This window comes from Lissotriton vulgaris, chromosome 3_1 (assembly GCF_964263255.1).
Source record: "Lissotriton vulgaris chromosome 3_1, aLisVul1.2, whole genome shotgun sequence".
Lineage (NCBI taxonomy): Eukaryota > Metazoa > Chordata > Amphibia > Caudata > Salamandridae > Lissotriton > Lissotriton vulgaris.
The window spans coordinates 36,937,115-36,958,811 of NC_141689.1; the positions used below are offsets into that span (position 1 = coordinate 36,937,115).

Genomic DNA, 21,697 nt, shown 5'->3' on the forward strand with positions numbered 1-21,697 from the left:
CTGCTTTCTAACTCTCACGTGGTACTTATAACACTTTCTTAGTATATGGTTTGTGAGGCCCCTAGGGCATAACGTATACTGTGTAACTTATCGTATATAACTGTGTGACTTGTATTGTATTTTTACCTCTGACCTCATAAAGAGTGCAGAGAGGCTGTGTTTAGATTAAATACATATATATTTGATATATACCTTGTGTGGTGTCCTTTCATTTGGTATTCAAGGGATTATATATGGTAAAACAACTTGCTTAACTCGCCTACTGAAGTCTTAGCCTAAAGACTGCTGGTTCAAGCTACCACTAGGATAGCTTTCTATAAGGTTGACTTTACACCCACCATCAATAAGGGTCGATTAGACTGGTACAAGGTGCCCACTAGAACTAGTGGACATCATATGCCAGGCTAACGTCTCACAGCGACAAGCAACTGTGGAAAACACTCAGTAGTTAAAGCTTGAGTTTAGCCATAAAGAACGCATAGGGGGACACACCTCTCAATGTTGCCAGTAGATACTTGCATGTCAGATCCCATGGAATCCACAATCAGTGTGTGTTGTCCAGTGGATCCCTTGAAGAACTTTTCTACTCAAGGTACCTTTAGTAGGACAAACCACTTACAATGTCTTAAAATGTCCCTGTTTGACCCTCCACAGGCAGCAGCGATCCGAGAGGGCATGTCGACTATCATCCCTGTGCCCTTACTGTCGCTGCTCACGGGACAGCGGCTGGAAGAGTTGGTCTGTGGGGTGCCCGAGGTCTCCGTAAAGATGTTAAGAAAGATGATCCGCTACCGGGATGCATGTGAAGGCTCTGAGCTGGTCCGCTGGCTCTGGCAAACCCTGGAGGAGTTCACCAATGAGGAGAGGGTCTCCTTCCTCCGCTTTGTTTCAGGAAGGTCCAGGCTTCCGGCCAACACTGCAGACGTCACCCAGAAATTCCAGGTCATATGTATGGACCGGGTGAGTGTACACTGACTTTGTAACAAACATTGGCTCTGTCAAAAGAGACACAGGTTAGCCCCAAATCATTCACACCTGAGTGACACTGCTCAAAATGCCCAAGTAGGAACAAGCCTGATCACCTCAGGCACTAGTTGAAGGCGGCGGACACCAGTTACTGTACTGCTTCCGATAACAACTGGAGCAACTGGTATGAGATCCTGTCACAAGCTGATACTTCCTCTTCAAGCCCTTCCTTCACAAGTAACCATGAGCCTATGCAACATGAGTGATATATGTTGCTGCAACAGATTGCACAGACATGCACACTGGGCGAGGTGAAGCCCTTGGGAACAGGGTTCGAACAAGACACGGAACATGTGCAGACAGATACAAATAACTCCTCTTTTTTTCAACAAAATGTTACTGTTGTGTCTTTTAATATATATATATATATATATATATTAATTAATTGTCATGCTTTGAAAAACAATTTCATTTGAGTTTGTAAAAACAAGGAACCTTAGTAAATAATACATAGTCAAAAAAACAAAAACATTTTATTATCCATACAATGTATAGTCACAGATAGATATATTAGCACAATAGTTGGGTAGTAAAGGTGAATATTTAGCCTTGTTGACCCTCAACTGCATTTGTATGACATAACCATTCATGCATTTACAACGGATGCCCTTACCATGCATATGACTTTACCACACATGCCTTTACACCGCAAAGTAAAACCCATCCATATATATATTCACTTAAAAAACCATAGGTTTCAGGACTTATATAGTTAGGAATTAGCATTTAAAAAAACATTGAAATTGCTCCTATATAGTTAGTTGTACTAACTATATTTTGTGCACCCGCAATCCACTGCTGATGATGTCACATATTACATCATTCATGACATGTCAGTGACATCACTGATGACATCACTAATGACATCTCAAATGACATCACTGATGACATCATCCAGTGACTGTGTGTTTCTGTAAAGTTTAAATGTTTTACATATTGAAGAATGAGTGGATGTATAAGTGTCTGGATGAAGGATTTAGTAGGTGCGTGACTGACTGTATGAGTGAGTGATTAAATGTGTCTTACTAAATGCATGGGTTAGTGACTAAACTGTCTGAATGTGTGCATCAGTATGTCTGTTGTTGTGTAAGCCGCTACATGTATTGATCAGTAGCTATATGAGTGGCTATATGGGTTATTGATTGGTTGCCCAAGTATTTGAATGGGAGACTGAGTGTGTGTGTGTGGGTGGCTGGGAGGTGTGTGACTCTGTGCATAGATGTGTGAACAGTTGATTCACTAGGTGTATGAGTTCAAGAGTGCATGTGGAAACAGCTATATGGGCGGTTGACTGTGTGCATGGGTGTGTTGGTGAGTGAATGGATATCTCAGTGCTACATGTGCAAGTAAGTACATATGTAAAACACAGTGCATGTGAGAGTTGGCATATTTAAACGACTATACATGAGAGCCAGTGAATGTGCGAGTGTCTATATGGATCATTGTGTACTTGTATCAGTGATTGTATAAGAGAGTAAGTATGTGTTAGTATATGTTTGAATAAGTAAGGTGTTGTGTGTATAACTGTATAGTTGAGGAAATGGAAGTGTGATTGATTCTTTGCATGACTGACTAGGTGTGTGAGTAACTCCATGGATGAGTGGCAGTGTGTGAGTGTCTGTATAGGTGTATGAGTGCCTTTGATAGTGTTGTATTGATGAGTGACTGTATGTATGAGTGATTCTATGGGTGGGGTGAATGTGTGTGTAGACCTAGGAATCAGTGAGTGTGTATGTAGTAACTGGTATTGGTGTGTCAATGGTTTCAAGAATGGTAGTCTGTATTTAACACTGGGTGTATCAAAGGTTATATTAGAGTGTGAGGAGGTGCATCGTATTATCACATGAATGATATCATCAGTGATGTGATCAGTGATGTCAAATGAGATGTCATCAATAATGTCATCAGTGATGTCATTTGAGATGTCATCAGTGATGTCATCAGTGATGTCACTGACCATGTCATGAATGATGTAATATGTGACTTCATCAGCAGTGGATTGCGGGTGCGCGAAATATAGTTAGTACAACTAACTATATAGGAGCAATTTCAATGGTTTTTAAATGCTAATTCCTAACTATATAAGGCCTGAAACCTATGGTTTTTTAAGTGAATTTGCAAGGTTTTTTAAATGCTAATTCCTAACTATATAAGTCCTGAAACCTATGGTTTTTTAAGTGAATTTGCAAGGTTTTTTAGATGATAATTCCTAACTATATAAGGCTTGAAACCTATGGTTTTTTTCAGTAAATTTGCAAGGTTTTTTAAATGCTAATTCCTAACTATATCAGGCGTGAAACCTATATTTTTTTTCAATACATTTCAAAGGTTTTGTAAATGCTAATTCTATTAGCGGATAACGTTTATATATGTAATTATCCTTTTGGGACCACCTGAATAGCCATCTTGTTTCTCACGAGAAGTGAGGCACAAGAGAGCACAAAACAAAAGTGGAAAACGCGAAAAGGGGGCAGGGTTGAGACCCCCTAGCCCTTCTCAGGGGGTCCCAGAAGGACCACCGAGTGCAAAAATTTGTTTTTTTTTTTTTTTAATCGAGGGGTACGCGCCGGTACGCGTACCCTATGTGTACGGTGCGCGTACCCCGTAATTTATTTTTTTGTTTTTTCTTTTTTTCCCCTTGGGGGTCCTTTCCGTTCGGGCTGCAGCCATGTCTAAAAGTCCCTATGGAAATTAACATGGGGAAAACACGTTTTGGGACCCCCCTTTCAGCCCCCGCTTGATGAATCCCCCCGAAACTTTCAGGGAAGGAGCGGAGCGGAGCTGGCCAAAATTCTGGAACATTACACACAGATTCCTCAATCGGCGCCAAAGTTATTCCCAATAGAATGTTGAGCGCATATAGATATATCATTTGCTCAAATTCATTTTCTCAACAACTACTGGAAGGATTTTCACCAAATATAGAAAAGACACTACTGCATACCTGTCCCTACCATTTTGCCAAGTTTTGTGTAATTCTGTTCAGCCGTTCGGGCTGTAGCCGTGTCTAAAGGTCCCATAGAAAATGCCATTTGAAAAATTTCAAATTCAATTTTCTCAAGAACTACTGGAGGGATTTTCACCAAACATACAAAAGGCACTGCTGCATACCAGTCCCTACCATTTTGCCAAATCTGGTATAATTCCGTTCAGCCGTTCGAGCTGTAGCCTTGTCAGAATGTCCCTAGGGAAATTAACATGGGGAAAACATGTTTTGGGACCCCCCTTTTTGAGGAGACACCCCGGACCGTGGTCTTAGGGGTCCCAACATTGGTACTCCGTTCCCGGCCCAGTAGGAACTCTACCAACTACCGTCCACTGGGTCTGTTAAGTACATTGTATGTGTTCTGGTTTGTTCTTTTTGGGGGGGGGACTGGAAGGGGTGGGGGGGGCACTTGAGGGGGAGGATTGTTGGGGTGAGGGGTGGGGTTGGGCAGGATGGTGGTGGCGACTGGAAAGAATGCGCAGTATGTTGTTTTCCTTCTAAAGGTGAGGCGATTGGGTCTCTGTCTTTCAGGTTTCAGGATGGGTATGCTTGCCGGGTTGTAGTTGGAATTGCATCTTTACCATGGGGCAGTGGGGTTGGGCCCCGAGGTACTCCTGGGTTTGGCTTAGGAGGCTGGGTTCTGGGGAGGATGGGCTGGGCGTTGTGAGGTGGCTCCTGGGGGTGGATCGGAGAGGGGTCTGGCTGCCTCTGGAGGGATGGATGCATGTGCCTGTTGTCGGAGCGTGTACACAGCGATGGGTTCTGAGGGTTCCCCATGCCGATTAGTATTGGAACGTGGAATGTAAAGGGCCTCAATTCCCCACAGAAACGCCAGAAGATTTGGAAATATTTATCTGACCATCACCTGGATATCGTGGGTCTCCAGGAAACCCATCTGGCCCGTAGAGATGAGCTTTGGCTCCGACACAAACATTTCCCTCTCATCTATAGGTCCTCGGCATCCACCAAACACAGAGGGGTGGCTCTTCTGTTTCGGGCGTCCCTACACTTTCAGCCTATGGGGGTTAGTTGTGACAAAGAGGGGCGCTGGCTGATGGTCAAGGGAATGCTTTACAGCAGAGTGTGCACGTTGTGGTGGTATATGCTCCCAACTCTGGGCAGAATGGGTTTCTCCAGGATCTGCTGGATAAGGTAGGGGACTTTGTGGAGGGGCATTTGCTCTTCATGGGGGATTTCAACATGGTTTGGGACAAGGATTTAGACAGCTCCAGAGCCCAAAGAGCAGACACTGGGGTCTTCTCCACTGAAACACAACGTCTTGTGGGTGAGCTTGGATTGATTAACAGTTGGCGTTTCCTGCATCCACAAACTCAGGATTATACCTTCTTCTCCCATGTTCATCATACCTATTCCCGTCTGGATCATATCTTTTTGAGCCAAGCCCTCAGGGGAGATGTCCATGATTCTAGCGTTTTCCCGCTCTCTGTATCAGATCATAGCTTGCTGGTTCTCGGGCTACACTGGTCGGCGGGGGGTGACGTCTCGAGGAAGTGGTACTTCCCGCCAGCGCTTATTCAGGATGATGCATCCTGTAAGGAGTTACGGAAGGCTATTAGGGAGTTTCTAGCCCTCAACCCGGTTGCGGATACGTCACTCTTCAGTACGTTGGATGCGTGCAAGGCCTCCTTGCCGGGTACCTGCCTGGGCCTCAATGCAAACCTCAATAGGCTAAGGAGAAAGGAGAGGGAGGATTTGGAGGCAGAACTTGCCACCTTAGAACAAGCGCATAAAACAAACCCGTCTAGAGCGACTCTCAGACCGTTGACGGCGGTGCGGGGTAAATTGAAGGCCCACTACAACAACCGGGCTGAATTTACCCTTCTGCGGCTTAGGCGTCTCTCCTACTCACAGGGGAATAAGGTGGGAAGGCACCTGGCCCGCCAGCTCTGGGATAAGAGAGAGAGGGACTATATATGTAGAATCCGAGATCCATCTGGTTCACTGCAACATAGAGATGTGGATAAGGCTGACATCTTTGGCCGCTTCTATGAGGCACTATATGAGGGCGACTCTTTGGATCAAGCAGCTCAGGATCGGTTCCTGGCTGACCTCCCCATACCACAGGTCTCTAGGGAGTGGAATGAGCTTCTGGCTGCCCCCATCTCCAGATCAGAAGTGTTGGATGCCATTAGGGATTTGAAACTCCTTAAGGCGCCGGGTCCAGATGGCTATACTGCCCTGTTTTATAAGGCGTTTGCAACCGAGCTGTGCGATTTCATGGTGTCCCTTTTCAATGAAATGGTGATCACTGGGACAACATCGGGCACTATGGCAGAAGCCATGATAACCGTGATCCCCAAACCGGAGAAGGATCTCTCCAAATGCTCGTCGTATCGCCCGACAGCACTCCTCAATATAGATGCTAAATTATATTCCACTATCATTGCGCGCAGGCTCCAGGATCTGATGCCGGCTATCATCCACCCGGATCAGTCCGGGTTTATTAAAGGTCGGCAGACGCATGACAACTTGCGGCGGGTAATACATCTAATTGAGAAGGCCACCCGATTCCGGATCCCGGCGGTACTAGTAGGGCTTGATGCGGAAAAAGCCTTTGACCGGGTTGATTGGAGGTTCATGTTCCGCACCCTGGAGGGCTTTGGCTTTTGGCACCAGTTTATAACGATGATCCGGGCAAACTAAAGCTGCCCTAGCTCTAGGGTGGTGGTCAATGGTCATCGCTCCGCCAGCTTTTCTCTCTCCCGGGGTACGAGGCAGGGGTGCCCCCTTTCCCCTCTCCTCTTTGCCTCTTTGCCTTGAGCATCGAGCCCCTGGCACTTGCTGTGCGAGGGCATGATCAAATAAAGGGACTCCCCTTTAAGGGTGAACAACACAAAATCTCCCTCTTTGCGGATGACGTGTTGCTGTCCATGGGGGAGCCAGCTCATTCCCTACCACATATTCAGACCTTGCTGTCGGACTTTGAAACAATGGCCGGATTTAAGGTTAACTTTGATAAATCATATATTCTAAACCTAACTCTCTCTTAGGCAGACCTGGATCAAGTGTGTTCGCTCACGCCCTTAGCATGGGCGTCTTCCTCCCTATTGTATCTGGGAATCCGTCTGACCCCTACCATACGATCTTTGTTCGCAGCGAACTTCCCACCAATGTTGGCGAGGGTTCGAGCGGAAATGGACCGATGGAAGGCGAAATATCTCTCATGGCTTGGTAGAATCCATACAATCAAAATGGTCCTCCTCCCTAGGTTCTTGTATCTTTTTCAGGCCCTCCCTATCCCCATGGAGATGGACTTCTTCAGACGCCTCAAGACCTTATTACTGAAATTCATTTGGCAGGGCGGTCGGGCACGCTTCTCCTTCACTACTTTACGACGTCCCCGGAGGGAGGGGGGAGTGGGTCTCCCAGACATGCACTTGTACTACAAAGCCGCGCAACTAAGGGTGTTGGTTGAGTGGTCGCAGCAGCTTTCTGAGAATCACTGGCTGCACATGGACAGGAGTGTGGCCGGGAGATCGATCTGGGATCTGGCCTGGAAGCCCAAGGTGGATAGGCTTAAGAACGCCTACATCAGCACGCCCACTGGCACGGTCTTGAAGGTGTGGGACTCAATCTCGGGTGATGATCGCTGGACGACATTTCCTTCCCCCTTTACTCCCTTGCATTTTAATCCAGCCTTCCTGCCTGCGATGCAGGAGGGACCCTTCCGGTTATGGAGAGAGGGAGGATGCAGAACCCTTACGCATTTGTTCCACAGAGTGGAACCTCTCACATTCCATAACTGCATGCGCGACTATGGCCTCCCAGGCCACGGAACGCTTCCGTCACGCTCAGCTGCTCCACTGGGCGACTTCGACGGGTCTGAGGGAGGCCGCTACAAGGCCGTTCTCGCCCTTTGAGGCCTTCATCCTCCATTCCTCCACGATGAAGGGGACGATTTCCTTCCTATATAGACTATTGCTGACTATGGCGGTCTCCCCACGTCCTCGCTATATGGACCACTGGGAGGTCCTCCTGGGTCGAGACATAACAGGGGAGGAATGGAAGGGTCTCTGGAGGGATATTGCAGTACACAATCACTCTGTGGCCTTACGTGAAGCTCACCTTAAAACCATGCTAGATTGGTACCTCTCCCCATCCAAACTACATCGCATATTTCCTGCTTCTTCGGACCGATGTTGGAGGGGCTGTGGTATGTTGGGAGATTTCCGCCACATCTGGTGGGATTGCCCGACCATTCGACCGTTCTGGACCGAAATTCTGTCGCACATCAAGGACATCCTAGGATATCCTATCCCGGACTCTTTGTCCTATGTTCTCCTGGGTCTCCGGGATCCACTGCTGGAACATCAAACTAAGGCGGATAAACAAATTATATGGCTCTGCCTTGGAGCCGCTAAACTTACATTAGCTGCAGCGTGGAAGAAATTAACTGCTCCGGCCATATCATTATGGCACGCTAGACTCTGGAGATTATTGAGCACGGAGAGGATGGCGGACATCTTCCTGGGCAATTTCAAGAATTGTATGTTTCGTTGGGGCCCGTTGGTTTGTTTTTTGTCCCGAGGCCTGCCCTCTGCGGTGTGCCCATCTGCCCTGCGTGCCCTTCATCTTTTCCAGATTTAACCTGTGTGTATGATTGAGGAACCGAGACTGAAAGTGTATATCAGCGCCACCACCTGGGGGGGGGAGGGAGGGTGGTTGGGTGGGGACTATGTTGTGGGGTTTAGTTTGTCTTTGGTTGCGGCGCAGCACTGTTGGTGGAGGCTAGTTGCAGCTTGGAGGCTTGAGCGGCAACGCTAGCTTATGGGAATGGCCATCCTTGGAGAGAACTACCGATGAGCCATGGAGCGATTGACTTTGATTTCTTCTCTCTTCAATGGCAGGCACTGACTTTGGAACCTACCCTTGTTGATGTCATATGTTATCACAGAAGCCTCTGTTTTGGTTTTTTGCAGGCCCCTTGCATGGGTGACACTGCAGAACTGCCGCCTGTATTTTTCTCTCTATTTTTCCCCCTTTCTCTTACTATACCAAAAATTAAAATTAAAAAAAAAAAATTATGGGAAGAGCAGTATGGAAAAGAAAGTAAAGGAGGAGGAGTGACAGAAGGGGAGTGAGAATGGACATAAGGAAGGAGAGTAAGGGACAAAGAGATTCGCGCCTGCGCTGACGATCTGAATAACGGGCGGGGCCATGACGGAACCAGATGCGTCACGTTGTAAATAGTCCGCACCATGGCGCATCTTATACACCACCGCTGCGTCACAAAAGTGACGCAACGGCGGCGCAAAACAGGTGTAAGGGGCTTGTAAATCTGCCCCAAGGTGTCTAAAGGTAGGGTAGTGAGTTAAGGGAAATTAAAAATATGGGAAGAGCAGTATGGAAAAGAAACTAAAGGAGGAGGAGTGACAGGAGGGGAGTGAGGATGGACATATGTAAGGAGAGTAAGGGACAAAGAGAGATACATAGAGTAGGGTAAGGGGAGTGAAGGTAAAAGAAATGGAAAGATGGTGAGGGAAGGGGATTTGAGGATGATAAAAGGGAGGTAAGTGACCCCCAAGGCAAAAAAAAATATATTTTTTTTTGGGAAAATCATGGGGTGCGCGCACCCCGCGATTTTTCAAAAAAATAATTTTTTTTTTTGCCTTGGGGGTCCGTGTGGGACCCCCTGAGCAGGCCTAGGGGGTCAGGGTGTTTCTACCCTGCCCCCTTTTTGAGTTCTACACCTTGATTTTTCTGCTTTCCTGTGCCTCAGTCTACCGAGGCACAAGATGGCTGCCAACAATTTCTGTTTTAGAGTGTTGACAGACAGTGGCAGCCAATCAGCATGAAGCTAGTGCACGGCAAGGTGCGCGCTTATAGATATATAATTGATTTCAACTTTAATTTTCTCAGCAACTACTGGAGGGATTTACACCATTTAAACAAAAGCGTGATCTGCGTACCAGACCCTACCATTTTCCCAAATTTGGTGTAATTCTATTCAGCGGTTCGGGCTGTAGCCGTGTCTAAACGTCCTATTGGAATTAACATGGGGAAACCACGTTTTGGGACCCCCATTTTTTCTCGGCCCCCGCTTGATGAATCTTCCCGAGATTTTCAGGGAAGGAGCGTAGCGTAGCGAGCCATCTTCTTTGAGAAATTCGCGGAGATTCATCAACCGGCGCCAAAGTTATTACCAATAGAATGTTGCGGATTTCCTATGGAAACTAGGTCCTAACTATAACTACCTACTGGCGACCGCCAGTAGGTAATGTATATATATATATATATATATATATATATATATATATATATATATATCTCAAAAACAAATGCCGACATCGAAATACATGAAAACGGAACAACAAGCAGTCGCCGGCGTAAAAGGAGAAAAGCGGACCGAGAGGCTCCAGTATGCACTGCCCGATTAAAACGTTTTAAGTGTGCAATATCCAAAACCAATGGAGGACTTAAATATTTAAAATCATCCACGAACCAGTGAGTGTCATCCTTGAAAATAAACAACCAGAAACACACTTAATAATGGCGGCTAAGAACCTGAAGAGGGAGGACAATGGTGAGAGTCCCTCTTCACTGTCTTCGGGCAGAGGAGGAGCAGAAGGCTGACTTTTTAAATGGTGGTGAAATAACAGCTTCCTAGTATTGCACCCAGCATCTGAGGAAGTCGATAGACAAAACGCGTCATGCTGAATGCAATTAAAAGATGCTTAACCAACTCCTAAGTGTGCTCCGTGTGTCTTTTGAAGTGGGACACCTTTTGCTTTGAATATATATATATATATATATATATATATATATATATATATATATATATATATATATATATATATATATATATATATACCAGCAGGTAGTTATAGTTAAAACCTAGTTTCCATAGGAAATCCACAACATTCTATTTGGAATAACTTTGGCGCCGGTGGACGAATCTTTGCAAATTTCTTCAAGAAAATGGCCTGCTCCGCTCCGCTCCTTCCCTGAAAGTTTGGGGGTGATTCGTCAAGTGGGGACTGAGAAAAAAGGGGGGTCCCAAAACGTGTTTTCCCCATGCAATTTTCCATAGGGACCTTTAGCCAGGGCTACAGCCCGAATGGCTGAACGGAATTACACAAAATTTGGCAGAGAGGTAGAGTTTGGTTTGGAAATTGTGCTTTTTGTTAAATGGTGTAAATCCGTTCAGTAGTTCCTGAGAAAATCAAAAGTAAAATCATAGTGATATCTAGAGACAGACTTCAGTACTCTGTACTGTACTCTGTACCTTCCCGAGCATGAGCTGCATGCTGATTGGCTGTCAACTGCCTGTCAACACTCCAAACCTGGAAGTGTTGGCAGCCATCTTGTGCCTCGGTAGAATCGAGGTACAAGAAAGCAGTGAAACAAACGTGCAAAACACGCAAAGGGGGCAGGGTAAACACCCTGACCCCCTAGGCCTGCTCAGGGGGTCCCACAAGGACCCCCAAGGCCAAACAACATTTAAAAAAAAAAAAATTAAATCGCGGGGTACGAAGTTGTACTGTACTCTGTACCTTCCCGAGCAGGAGCTGCATGGTCATTGGCTGTCAACTGTCTGTCAACACTCGAAACCAGGAAGTGTTGGCAGCCATTTTGAGCCTTGGTAGCAGTGAAACAAACGTGCAAAACACGCAAAAGGGGCAGGGTAGAAACACCCTGATCCACAAGGTCTGCTCAGGGTGTCCCACAGGGATCCCAAGGCCAAAAAAAAAATCGAGGGGTACGAAGTACTGTACTCTGTACTGTACTCTGTACCTTCCCGAGTGCATACTGGAGGTTCCTGGTGGGCTAATTGGCCCCCAGGGACCTCCAGTACGCAAGGGTAATTAGTTCCCCCTCTGCAAATGCGCCAGGGGGCTGCGTTGCAGAGAGGTGTAAAAAGGGGCATGGCCTCATTACACCTCTTTGCAATGCAGCCCCCTGGCGCATACTGGAGGTTCCAGGTGGGCTACTTGGCCCCCAGGGGCCCTCAGTATGCAAGGGGAATTAGTTCCCCCTCTGCAAACGCCCCAGGGGGCTGCCTTGCAGAGAGGTGTAATGAGGCCAAGCTCCTTTTTACACCTCTCTGCAACACAGCCCCCTGGCGCATACTGGAGGTTCCTGGTGGGCTAGTTGGCCCCCAGGGACCCCCAGTATGCAATGGGACTTAATCCCCCAACTTAGAACACGCTACAGGGCACGTTTGCACAGTGGTGAAGGTAGGGACGGGGCTTGAGGTGATGTGAGCGCAAACATGCCCTGCAGCGCGTTTTAAGTTGGGGAATTAATTCCTCTTCAATCCAGAGGTCCCCTAGGAGGCAACTAGTCCAACAGGTATCTCCAGTAAGCGCCACGGAGCTGTGTTGCAGAGTGTTGTAAAAAGGGGCCGTGCCCTCTGAACACCTCTCTGCAAGACAGCGGCCTGGCGCGTACTGGAGGTACCTGGTGGGCTATTTGGCTCACAGGGGACCTCAGGATTGAAGTGGAATTAATTCCCCAATCTAAAACGCGCCACAGGGCGTGTTTGCACACATGTTACCTCATGCCCCGCCCTCTTCCTTCACTATTGAGCAAAATGTTCCTGTAAAATCAGCCTAGCTACGAATTTCGATTTACTCACCTGTTATCACAAGAAACGTCAGTGCTGCATCTTTGAGCGCACTACTGACCTTGAAAAGTAATTCTAACCATACTTACAGTAACTTGAATTTCCTTCCACAGGCTAACATTGACTGGTTTCACTTGGAAATTTTTCTAAGTGTGGAGTTTTGGAACTTAAAAAAATTCCTCTAAAATCAGCCGAACTACAAACTCCGATTTACTCACCTGTTATCAGGAGAGACCTCAGTGCTGCATCTTTCAGCCGACTACTGATCCTGAAAAGTAATTCTAATCGTAGTTACAGTAACTTGAATTTCCTTCCATGGGCTAACATTGACTGGTTTCACTTGGAAATTTTTCTAAGTGTGGAGTTTTGGAACTTAAAAAAATTCCTCAAAAATCAGTCGAACTACGAATTCCAATTTACACACCTGTTATCAGGAGACACCTCAGTGCTGCATCTTTCAGCTCACTACTATTCCTGAAAAGTAAATTTAACTGTACTTACCAGTAACTTGAATTTCCTTTCATAGGATATCGTTGCCTACTATATAAAATATATATAAATTAAAAAAAATATTAAATTAAAAAAATAAATATTACAATTTCAATATTTTTTAAAACATTTGTTTCAATTTATATTAAAAATATGTAATGTAATTTAAAAAATAAAATATCTAAAAATAAATACTTTAAAACAATGTAGTAAATTAGTATAAAAAATAACAATTAATACATTTAAAAATTATCATTTACAAAACCTTTGAAATTCACTGAAAGAACCATAGGTTTCAGCCACGTTACAGTTAGGAATTAGCATTTAAAAAACCTTTGAAATTCTCTGAAAGAAACATAGGTTTCAGCCACGTTATAGTTAGGAATTAGCATTTAAAAAACCTTGCAAATTCACTGAAAAAAAACATAGGTTTCACACATGTTATAGTTAGCTGGACATTTCACTCATACAAAACCATTGAAATTCCCCCGTTATAGGTAGTTCATCTAACTATAACTCGCGCGCCCGCAATGCACTGCTGATGACGTCACATATTACATCACTCATGACATGGTCAGTGACATCTCAAATGACATCACTGATGACATCATCCTTGTGAAAGAGTGGCAGACCTCCTCTCACCCTAATATAACCTTTGATACAAACATTCAAAAATAGAACCTACATTTTTTTTTAAAAATGGAGATACAAATACCAGATAGAACAACCTAATAAGTAATTCCAAAATCTACATACACATCCACTCATTCACCAACAGTTCTATATAGTCACTATTACATGTACTCACTCATCATATGTACCCATACACCTATACATCCTGTTACACACCTACACTTATACATAGAGTTATTCACACATATACTCACACATGCAAAAAAACTATCAAACATCCATTTACTTGCATATACAGCTCTACACACACCTCTACACTTATTTCTACAGAAACGTACACATACTTACTCTTTTAAACAATCAGTTATGGAAATACATACTTATTTATACAGGAACTCTTCCAATCTGTCACTGTCATATATCCTTACTTATATACATCAATACTCACATATACTAGTTTAAAACATATGTACTTACTCATAAAGACACTAGTGAGGCAGTCATTCATTCACTAACACACCCATACACACACTCATCCACCCATACAGTCCTGCACACATGATGTCTTCAAAACACATACAGTGAGTTACTCATTCATGCATCTGTGCGCTGAGTAATACCCCCCACCAAACCATACAGACACTCATTCTGATACTCAAAAAAACAACTAATAACCCATATAGACACACATGTAGCTACTCACTAACCCATGCAACCACTTATACACAAAGTGAGACACTGATAGAGATATTTACATATTTAAACATTGCTCGCTAATACTTGTATTCACTAAGATATACTTAATAAGTCAGTTATACAATCAATTTTACAAAAAAAAATATTTAGACACTTATTTACCCATTTATTCTTCTATCAACCTTTAGACATACATATATAAAAAATATTTATTTTTCAGAAAGACACACATTCACTGGATGATGTCATGAGTAATGTCACTGACCATGTCATGAGTGATGTAATATGTGATATCATCAGCAGTGCATTGCAGGTGCGCGAGTTATAGTTAGCTGAACTAACTATAACGGGGCAATTTCAATGGTTTTGTATGAGTGAAATGTCCAGCTAACTATAACATATGTGAAACCTATGTTTTTTTCAGCAGTGAATATATATATATATATATATATATATATATATATATATATATATATATGTGCAAAAAACACAGTTAACCCACTTGAGACGCACTCAAGCAGGGATGACAGGTTACCAGCCTTTATTCAAAAGGTATGGACACAGTTCAGCATGCCAGCAAAAATTAAAACAGCCTTGCGTTGAGCCTGATGCGTTTCGAGTAATCTCTTCTTCAGAGGCTTGGCTTGAGTTGCGTGCTCTGGTGTTCATTCTCCCCGTACATACATATATACACACACACAACGATATATATATATATATATATATATATATACTGAAAAAAGGTTACAGGGACATTACAGTTAAGAAACAGAGTTGGAAAAAGACATTAGAAATTCACAAAAAAAAAATATTTATATGGTAAATATACACATATATATATATATATATATATATATATATATATATATATATATATATATATATATATATATATATATATATACACACACACACACTTACCTTATATATACTTACTATTTTGTTGTAAAGGCATGCGTGGTAAAGGCATATGCATGGTTAAAACATGCGAGGTAAAGGCATTACATGGCAATGGATGCATTGTAAAGTAGGTTTCCTCTCTACTGCTGTTCAAAACCTTTACTAACCAGTCTCACAGTCCTTTATGGATGCTAATGTACTGCTCTTGAATTAAAGCTACATTAATGGAGTACCTCAAGCAATCAATCAGGGGTTTATAAGCCACTACTCACCGGTGAGGGTCTCAAGGCGCTAGAGGTGGGGGTAGGGGGCAGCTCCAGATCTGTGGCAGCTTCGGATCAGTTGAAGAGCCAAGTCTTGAGGTCCTTTCTGAAGGATTGGAGGGGTGGGGAGTGTCTGATGTTTGTTACCATCAATGGCTCACATATAATGTGCCCTTCATTACCTTTTGGCTTATTACATCACCGCTCAGACATTGTAAACATAAGAATGAGTATTGAGTTCTTTGATCTCACACCTTGCTCTGCCCACCTCTTGTTTTTCCAGCCTCTCAATGGCCTGCCAACGTCACAGACCTGCTTCCTTCAGCTGCGACTTCCCCCATACACCAGTCAACCATTAATGGGAGAGAGACTACGCTATGCTATCAACAACTGCCGCGCTATAGACATGGACAACTACATGCTCTCACGCAACGTGGAGCCCAGCAGCAGTGCTTTTGATATGTAAACCGGGATCGGACCATAAATGACCTCCTACTCTATAGACAATGCAAGATAAAGTCATGCTGTCAGCATAAACTGTGCCCAAGCTCCCTATGCACATCACAGCAGTATCAACCCTTGAAGGTGAAGTGGGACCCTGAGTCAGCCCAGGAGATGAAGCGGGACCCTGGAACCAGCTCTGCCATCTTGGTCACCATTTTCAATCTCTTTACTTTCACTATGGTCTCCTTCTTGTACATCGGTGCTCTATCTTAGGAATATTACACGCCAGGATGGCAAGGCCGCAGTGGAGGTGTATGTGTGTTTATTAGGTTAAGCAGGTTCTACCTCACGCTCAGCTTTTCAATAACCTTTTTTCAGGGCTAGTCCAAATGGTCACCCGTTCTGGCACCAATAATGTAGCCTGTACAGATTTTTTTTTGTGGGAATTTATTAGATTGTGCAAAAAATGTTGGTAGTATCAAAAGGTTACTGAAAGAAACAAAACAAGGATAGGAAAGGAAAAAAAAGGTCAAGGTGACATTAACACTGGATAAATGGCATTCCATTCCAGTAATTATAAATGTAAGCAGCAGCGTTGATCTAACAGTCCTTCACATAATGCAACATAAATCATTTCTTTACAGTTCTTACATCCCTTTATTGTACTTTATTGGAGAATTGCAGACTTCACTTAGCATATAGTTTTTTTAAATGTGTTAATTCTCGACCAACATAGATTGGCAAAGTTATTTATGAACAAATTGGGCACATAGATGCAGTTGATATTGTCCCTGCTCTGCATTGGTCTATTGTAAAAATGGTGCCCAAATGGGTTTGAATATTGGCAGGTAACTGTGCTTTGTGGCATCAGCTTTCCATAGTGTGGATTGACCACAGTTTGATCCACCACATGCTCAGGGAGTTGACTCTGGAAGTGTCCAAAATTGTGCAACCAAGAGCCTAGTTGGCAATAGCATGTGTGTCAATAATTTGCCTCATGGGGTTCTGGTGGGGTATTGTTCTTGTTCTTCTGTGGTACCCAATAACATCACTAATGGCTTTGCTCTAGTTGGGTTTGTAGAACATATTGCATTATTCGGGTTGCCTCTACCCAAAATTCCTGTTTTCTGGGAGGAGTCCACCACAACTGATACATTGTGCCTGTCTCTACACAATTCTTCCAGCAAGTCCAAAGATCCAAACATGGCTGTTAGTCTGGTTTGAGTGACCTACCATCTTGTGATGATTTGTATACATTTTCTCAAAATTTGGTAGAATCAGAGGATTTGGAGGCCCTTCATTATATCCCTTTCTTCTAAGGCGATTCCTTGGTCTTCATTGGTATAACCACCGGAAATCACTTTATCTACCAGTATCACACACAGGTAACAGGAAAGAAATGTATGAAGCTTGACTTATACCTTTGATCATGGCCAAATCTTTAAATTGGATCACCAGTTATAACAAACTGACAGGCAATTACTGGTGCATTTTTGATTATGCATGAATGACCTCTTACATCCAAGGAACTATGCAGCAATATTGCAAGTGCGACGTAGTTAATCAGCCTTCATTAGTGGCCCCACATGCATATCTCTATTTCCAGAGTGGATCCCAGAAACACGTCACCACACTGGGCGAGAGGACGTGCCCCAGAGATAGAGTACATACAACATTACATGCAGTCCCCCACAACAGAAACATATAGTTAATATTGGTCTATAAAAAGTGGTGTGACGTTCTCGAGGGGCAAATAGTTTGTTGAGAACACAACTGTTGGGGAGTGGCCACATTCATTGCCCAGAAGCATTGTGTTGTAATTGTATTTATATAGGGCTTACTACCCCTGATGGGACATTAAAGAGCTTTACAGTGAGTAGCCCTTTACTCCAGAACCCAAGGTTAGTGGTTAATCCAGTAGTTAACTCCTTCCATGCGGCCGCGATTCTGCGCCTTTGCGGCAGAATCGCGAGTGGGCGGGTTCATGACGGCCCCCAGCCGTCATCAGCACACGAGCACCGTAGTGCATGATGGCTGGGGGCCGTCAACAGCATGCAAGGGGTTAATGTGATGAACCATGTGCTGTCAAGAAAAACATTGCATGCATTTACTCCGGTTACTTAGTGATAGATTATTTTACAACAAGTTATGGGGTGAATAGTGGGGGCAATGTGATTTCAGGTGAACGGTTGTTGGGCTACTTAGGCTGGTAGGGATTAGGTAATGAACGGTTACAGGGATATGGTTTTGAAGAGGAGAGGTAGTGATCTATCTTATAATAAGAAGGATTAAGGCAGACAGAGAGGAGGCTATACTCAGATATAAATGGCATGCAGAGAATGGAAGGTAAGAAGAGGGTCCATTTTAAAAATGAAAGAAGAGAAATGAAGCAGAGTACGGCCAAGTCAATTTTTCATGCAGGGTTTGGGAATATAGTGGGAGAAGGCTTTGAGGTATCACGTAATCGGGTGATGAAAGCTGTAGAAAGAAACACCCTTATACATAGTGCTTCATATCCAGGGCAAACTCTTCAACATGCGATTCAGAGTGTACTCATTGTTCAACCATTAAGAGCCCTAGCTTGTTGTGTACAAGGTCTAGAACACCAGGACTGTGGTGAAGAAGTCCAAGTCAAGTTGTATTAGATTTCCTTTATGTGTTATTTAATTCCTGCCACATGGGGATTACAAGGAGCAGCAACACATCATATGGGTAAGATGCATGGACTTTCTGAAGTTACAAGTGTCCCCTGAAAGAAGTTCCAGATCCCGTAGTCTCATTGGGGTCAAATACTGTCCAAGAAGGTAGGAGTATTTGCATTTGAACAGACTGGGAGCAATTTCTGCACTGGAATTGGTCTGGTTTGTATGATGTGAGGATTTATGTGGTACGGGGAGTCTGCAGGACCGTTGGAACAATGACCTAAAGACAAATGGCAAAGAGAACAGGGGGCTGGATTAGGTGCTTCTCAGTAGCTTATCCATTTTAGAAACAAGGGAGCATATTATCAAGAACGGCGATAAAATTATAGCTGCTTTAGCGGCAGGAAACTGCAGCTAAAATGGTGATAATGGGCTTGATATTATGTCCTTGTGAATTCCCATAGCAGCCCAGGTTCTGGCGTTAACCTGGGCTGCTATGGGAATTCACAAGTATGTATTATGAAGCCCATTATCGCCGTTTTAGCGGCAATTTAGTGCCGCTAAAGCGGCGATAATTTTATTGCAGTTCTTGATAATTTGCCCCAAAATGTTTAGCTGGATTTGCAAAACAGCTGTGACACAGGAAGAGGTCAAAATGAAATGTCAGGATGCCTATCAGGGGAACAGGTAGAGTTGTCACTAAACGTTCAACAAGCAATCTGGAGTCACTGTCAGAGTTTCTCAGCCAGCATCTTCTCAGATTCAGTCACTTCCTTCCCCTTGGGCTTCATTACTCAATAATTCTCCACACTACTCTCCCGGCAGGTGTGAGAAGTTAGCCTGGCATATGATGTCCAATAGTTCTAGTGGGCCCCTTGCCCCAGTCTAATCGACCCTTCTTGATGGTGGTTGTAAAGTCAACCTTATAGAAAGCTATCCTAGTGGTAGCATGAACCAGCAGTCATCAAGCTAAGACTTCAGTGGGCGAGTTAAGCAAGTTGTTTTACCAATTATACCCCCTTGAATACCAAATGAAAGGACACCACACAAGGTATATATCAAATATATATGTATTTAATCTAAACACAACCCCTTTGCACTCCTTTTGAGGTCATAGGTAAAAATACAATACAAGTCACAGAATTAATATATGATAAGTTGCACAGTACACGTTATGCCCTAGGGGCCTCACAAACCATATACTAAAATAGTGGTATAAGAACCATGAGAGAATTATAAAGCACGCCTGGGGCCTGTGGAATCGCTGGGGCTACTCTATACGACCAAAGGATAGGAAGGAGGAGGCCCACGGGAGAAGTGTGCAGTGTCTAAACACAGGCGCGGGTTACCATTGACTTTCTATGGGAAACGAAAAAGTTGGAAATGAAAAAGTTACAAATATATAATTTAGGGACACTTCCAGAAGGACCAGGATGGAACCCTTTTAAACTCGGACACTTCGAGAGTCAAGACCCACGGGAGCACCAGAGTACTTGTGTTACCTCACCCAGGGAAGCCGGGTGCATAGGTGTCTTTTCGTGTCGGGTTTCGTCATCGTTTTCTATGGAGAGCGGCAAAGACGTGCTGCAGGCGACCAGAGGAAAATATCCGGGTGGATCCAAGGGTAGATCGAAGATCTGAAGAACCTGAAAGCAGAAAGAACAGAGTCTGGGTCACTAGCCAGTGACCAGGGAAGGAATCAGGCAATGTCGGGTGATTTCAGGTGAAGTAGTCGAACTTGTCCCTTCAGCCACGAGGTCCAGAAGGCATCGACCTCTGTCCTGATACAGTTCCTGAAATGATCAGGTTGCCTGTAAATCTTACTTTTAGCAGGCAGACTGTCCCCAGTGTCGACCTCAGGAGTGCACCAGGTAGTCTGACTTGGAGTCAGTGAAAACATATGCCTGTAGGTCTGCAGAACTTGTCAGCAGTCCTGCTGCTGTTGGTCAGTGAAGCTGTCTGCCAAGGCTACACCATCAAATGAACCATCATCAGGGTTCTGAGACAGCATGTCTGGGAGAGGGTCACTTTCTCCCTCCTGTCCCTCATCAGTAGCCATGAGTCAGTAGCCCTGTCAACATATGGTTTCAGTCTGTGGACATGAAGCACCCAGTGGGAACTCCTGGGAGTTCCAAGGTCAACCAAATAGGTGACTTCTCCCTTCTGTTCAACAATAGTGTGGGGTCCACTCCACTTGTCTTGGAGAGCTGCTGGGGCCACAGGCTCAAACACCCACACTTTCTGTCCTGGCTGGTAAACAGTCAGCACTGCCTTTTGGTCATGCCAGGCCTTTTGCAATTCCTGACTTGCCTCAAGGTTTTTGGATGCCTTTTTCATGTACTCAGCCATCCTGGAGCGGAGACCAAGTACATAGTCCACAATGTCTTGCTTGCAAGGTTTGAGAGGTTAGTCCCATCCCTCCTTCACCAGACAAAGGGGTCCTCCTACAGGATGCCCAAACAGAAGTTCAAAAGGGCTTTAGCCAACCCCCTTCCGTGGGACCTCTCTATAAGCAAACAAAAGGCAGGGCAGCAGGCTGTCCCATCTCCGCCTGATCTTTTCAGGGAGACCCTTAATCGTGCCCTTTACGGTCTTGTTGAATCTCTCAACTAGACCATTGCATTGTAGATGATAGGGTGTGGTGAACTTGTAGTTCACTCCACACTCCTTCCACATTGCAGTCAGGTATCCAGACATAAAGTTTGAACTTCTGTCTAAGACAACCTCCTTAGGAAAACCCACTCTTGAGAAAACTCCCCTACACATTCAAAGGGAACCCCCACCACAGGTAGTGGTAGAAGGGGGGCCTTTGTAGTGCCACCTGATTTGCCACTGGCTTGGCAGGTGACACAGGAGCGACAAAACTCCTTGGTATCTTCTGACATGTGAGGCCAGTGAAAGTGAGGAACAAGCCTGTCCCAAGTCTTGTTCTGGCCAATATGTCCTGCAAGGCGAATATCATGGGCTAGTGTGAGAAGGAAGCCCCTGAATGCTAAAGGTATGACCAACCTCCTGGTAGCTCCAGGCTTGG

General features: G+C 44.4%; 1 protein-coding gene across 1 annotated transcript in view; it reads left to right on the top strand.

The window, feature by feature from the left end:
- LOC147725878 (putative E3 ubiquitin-protein ligase HERC1) overlaps positions 1-16,328 on the top strand; it is a 1,064,842-nt gene extending 1,048,514 nt beyond the window's left edge. Inside the window, exons 71-72 of the mRNA XM_086963380.1 lie at positions 655-960; positions 15,864-16,328. Coding sequence (XP_086819506.1) covers positions 655-960; positions 15,864-16,046 — 489 coding nt within the window. The 3' untranslated portion in view covers positions 16,047-16,328. The remainder of the gene's footprint in view (positions 1-654; positions 961-15,863) is intronic.
- The last annotated feature ends 5,369 nt before the right edge of the window (positions 16,329-21,697 follow it).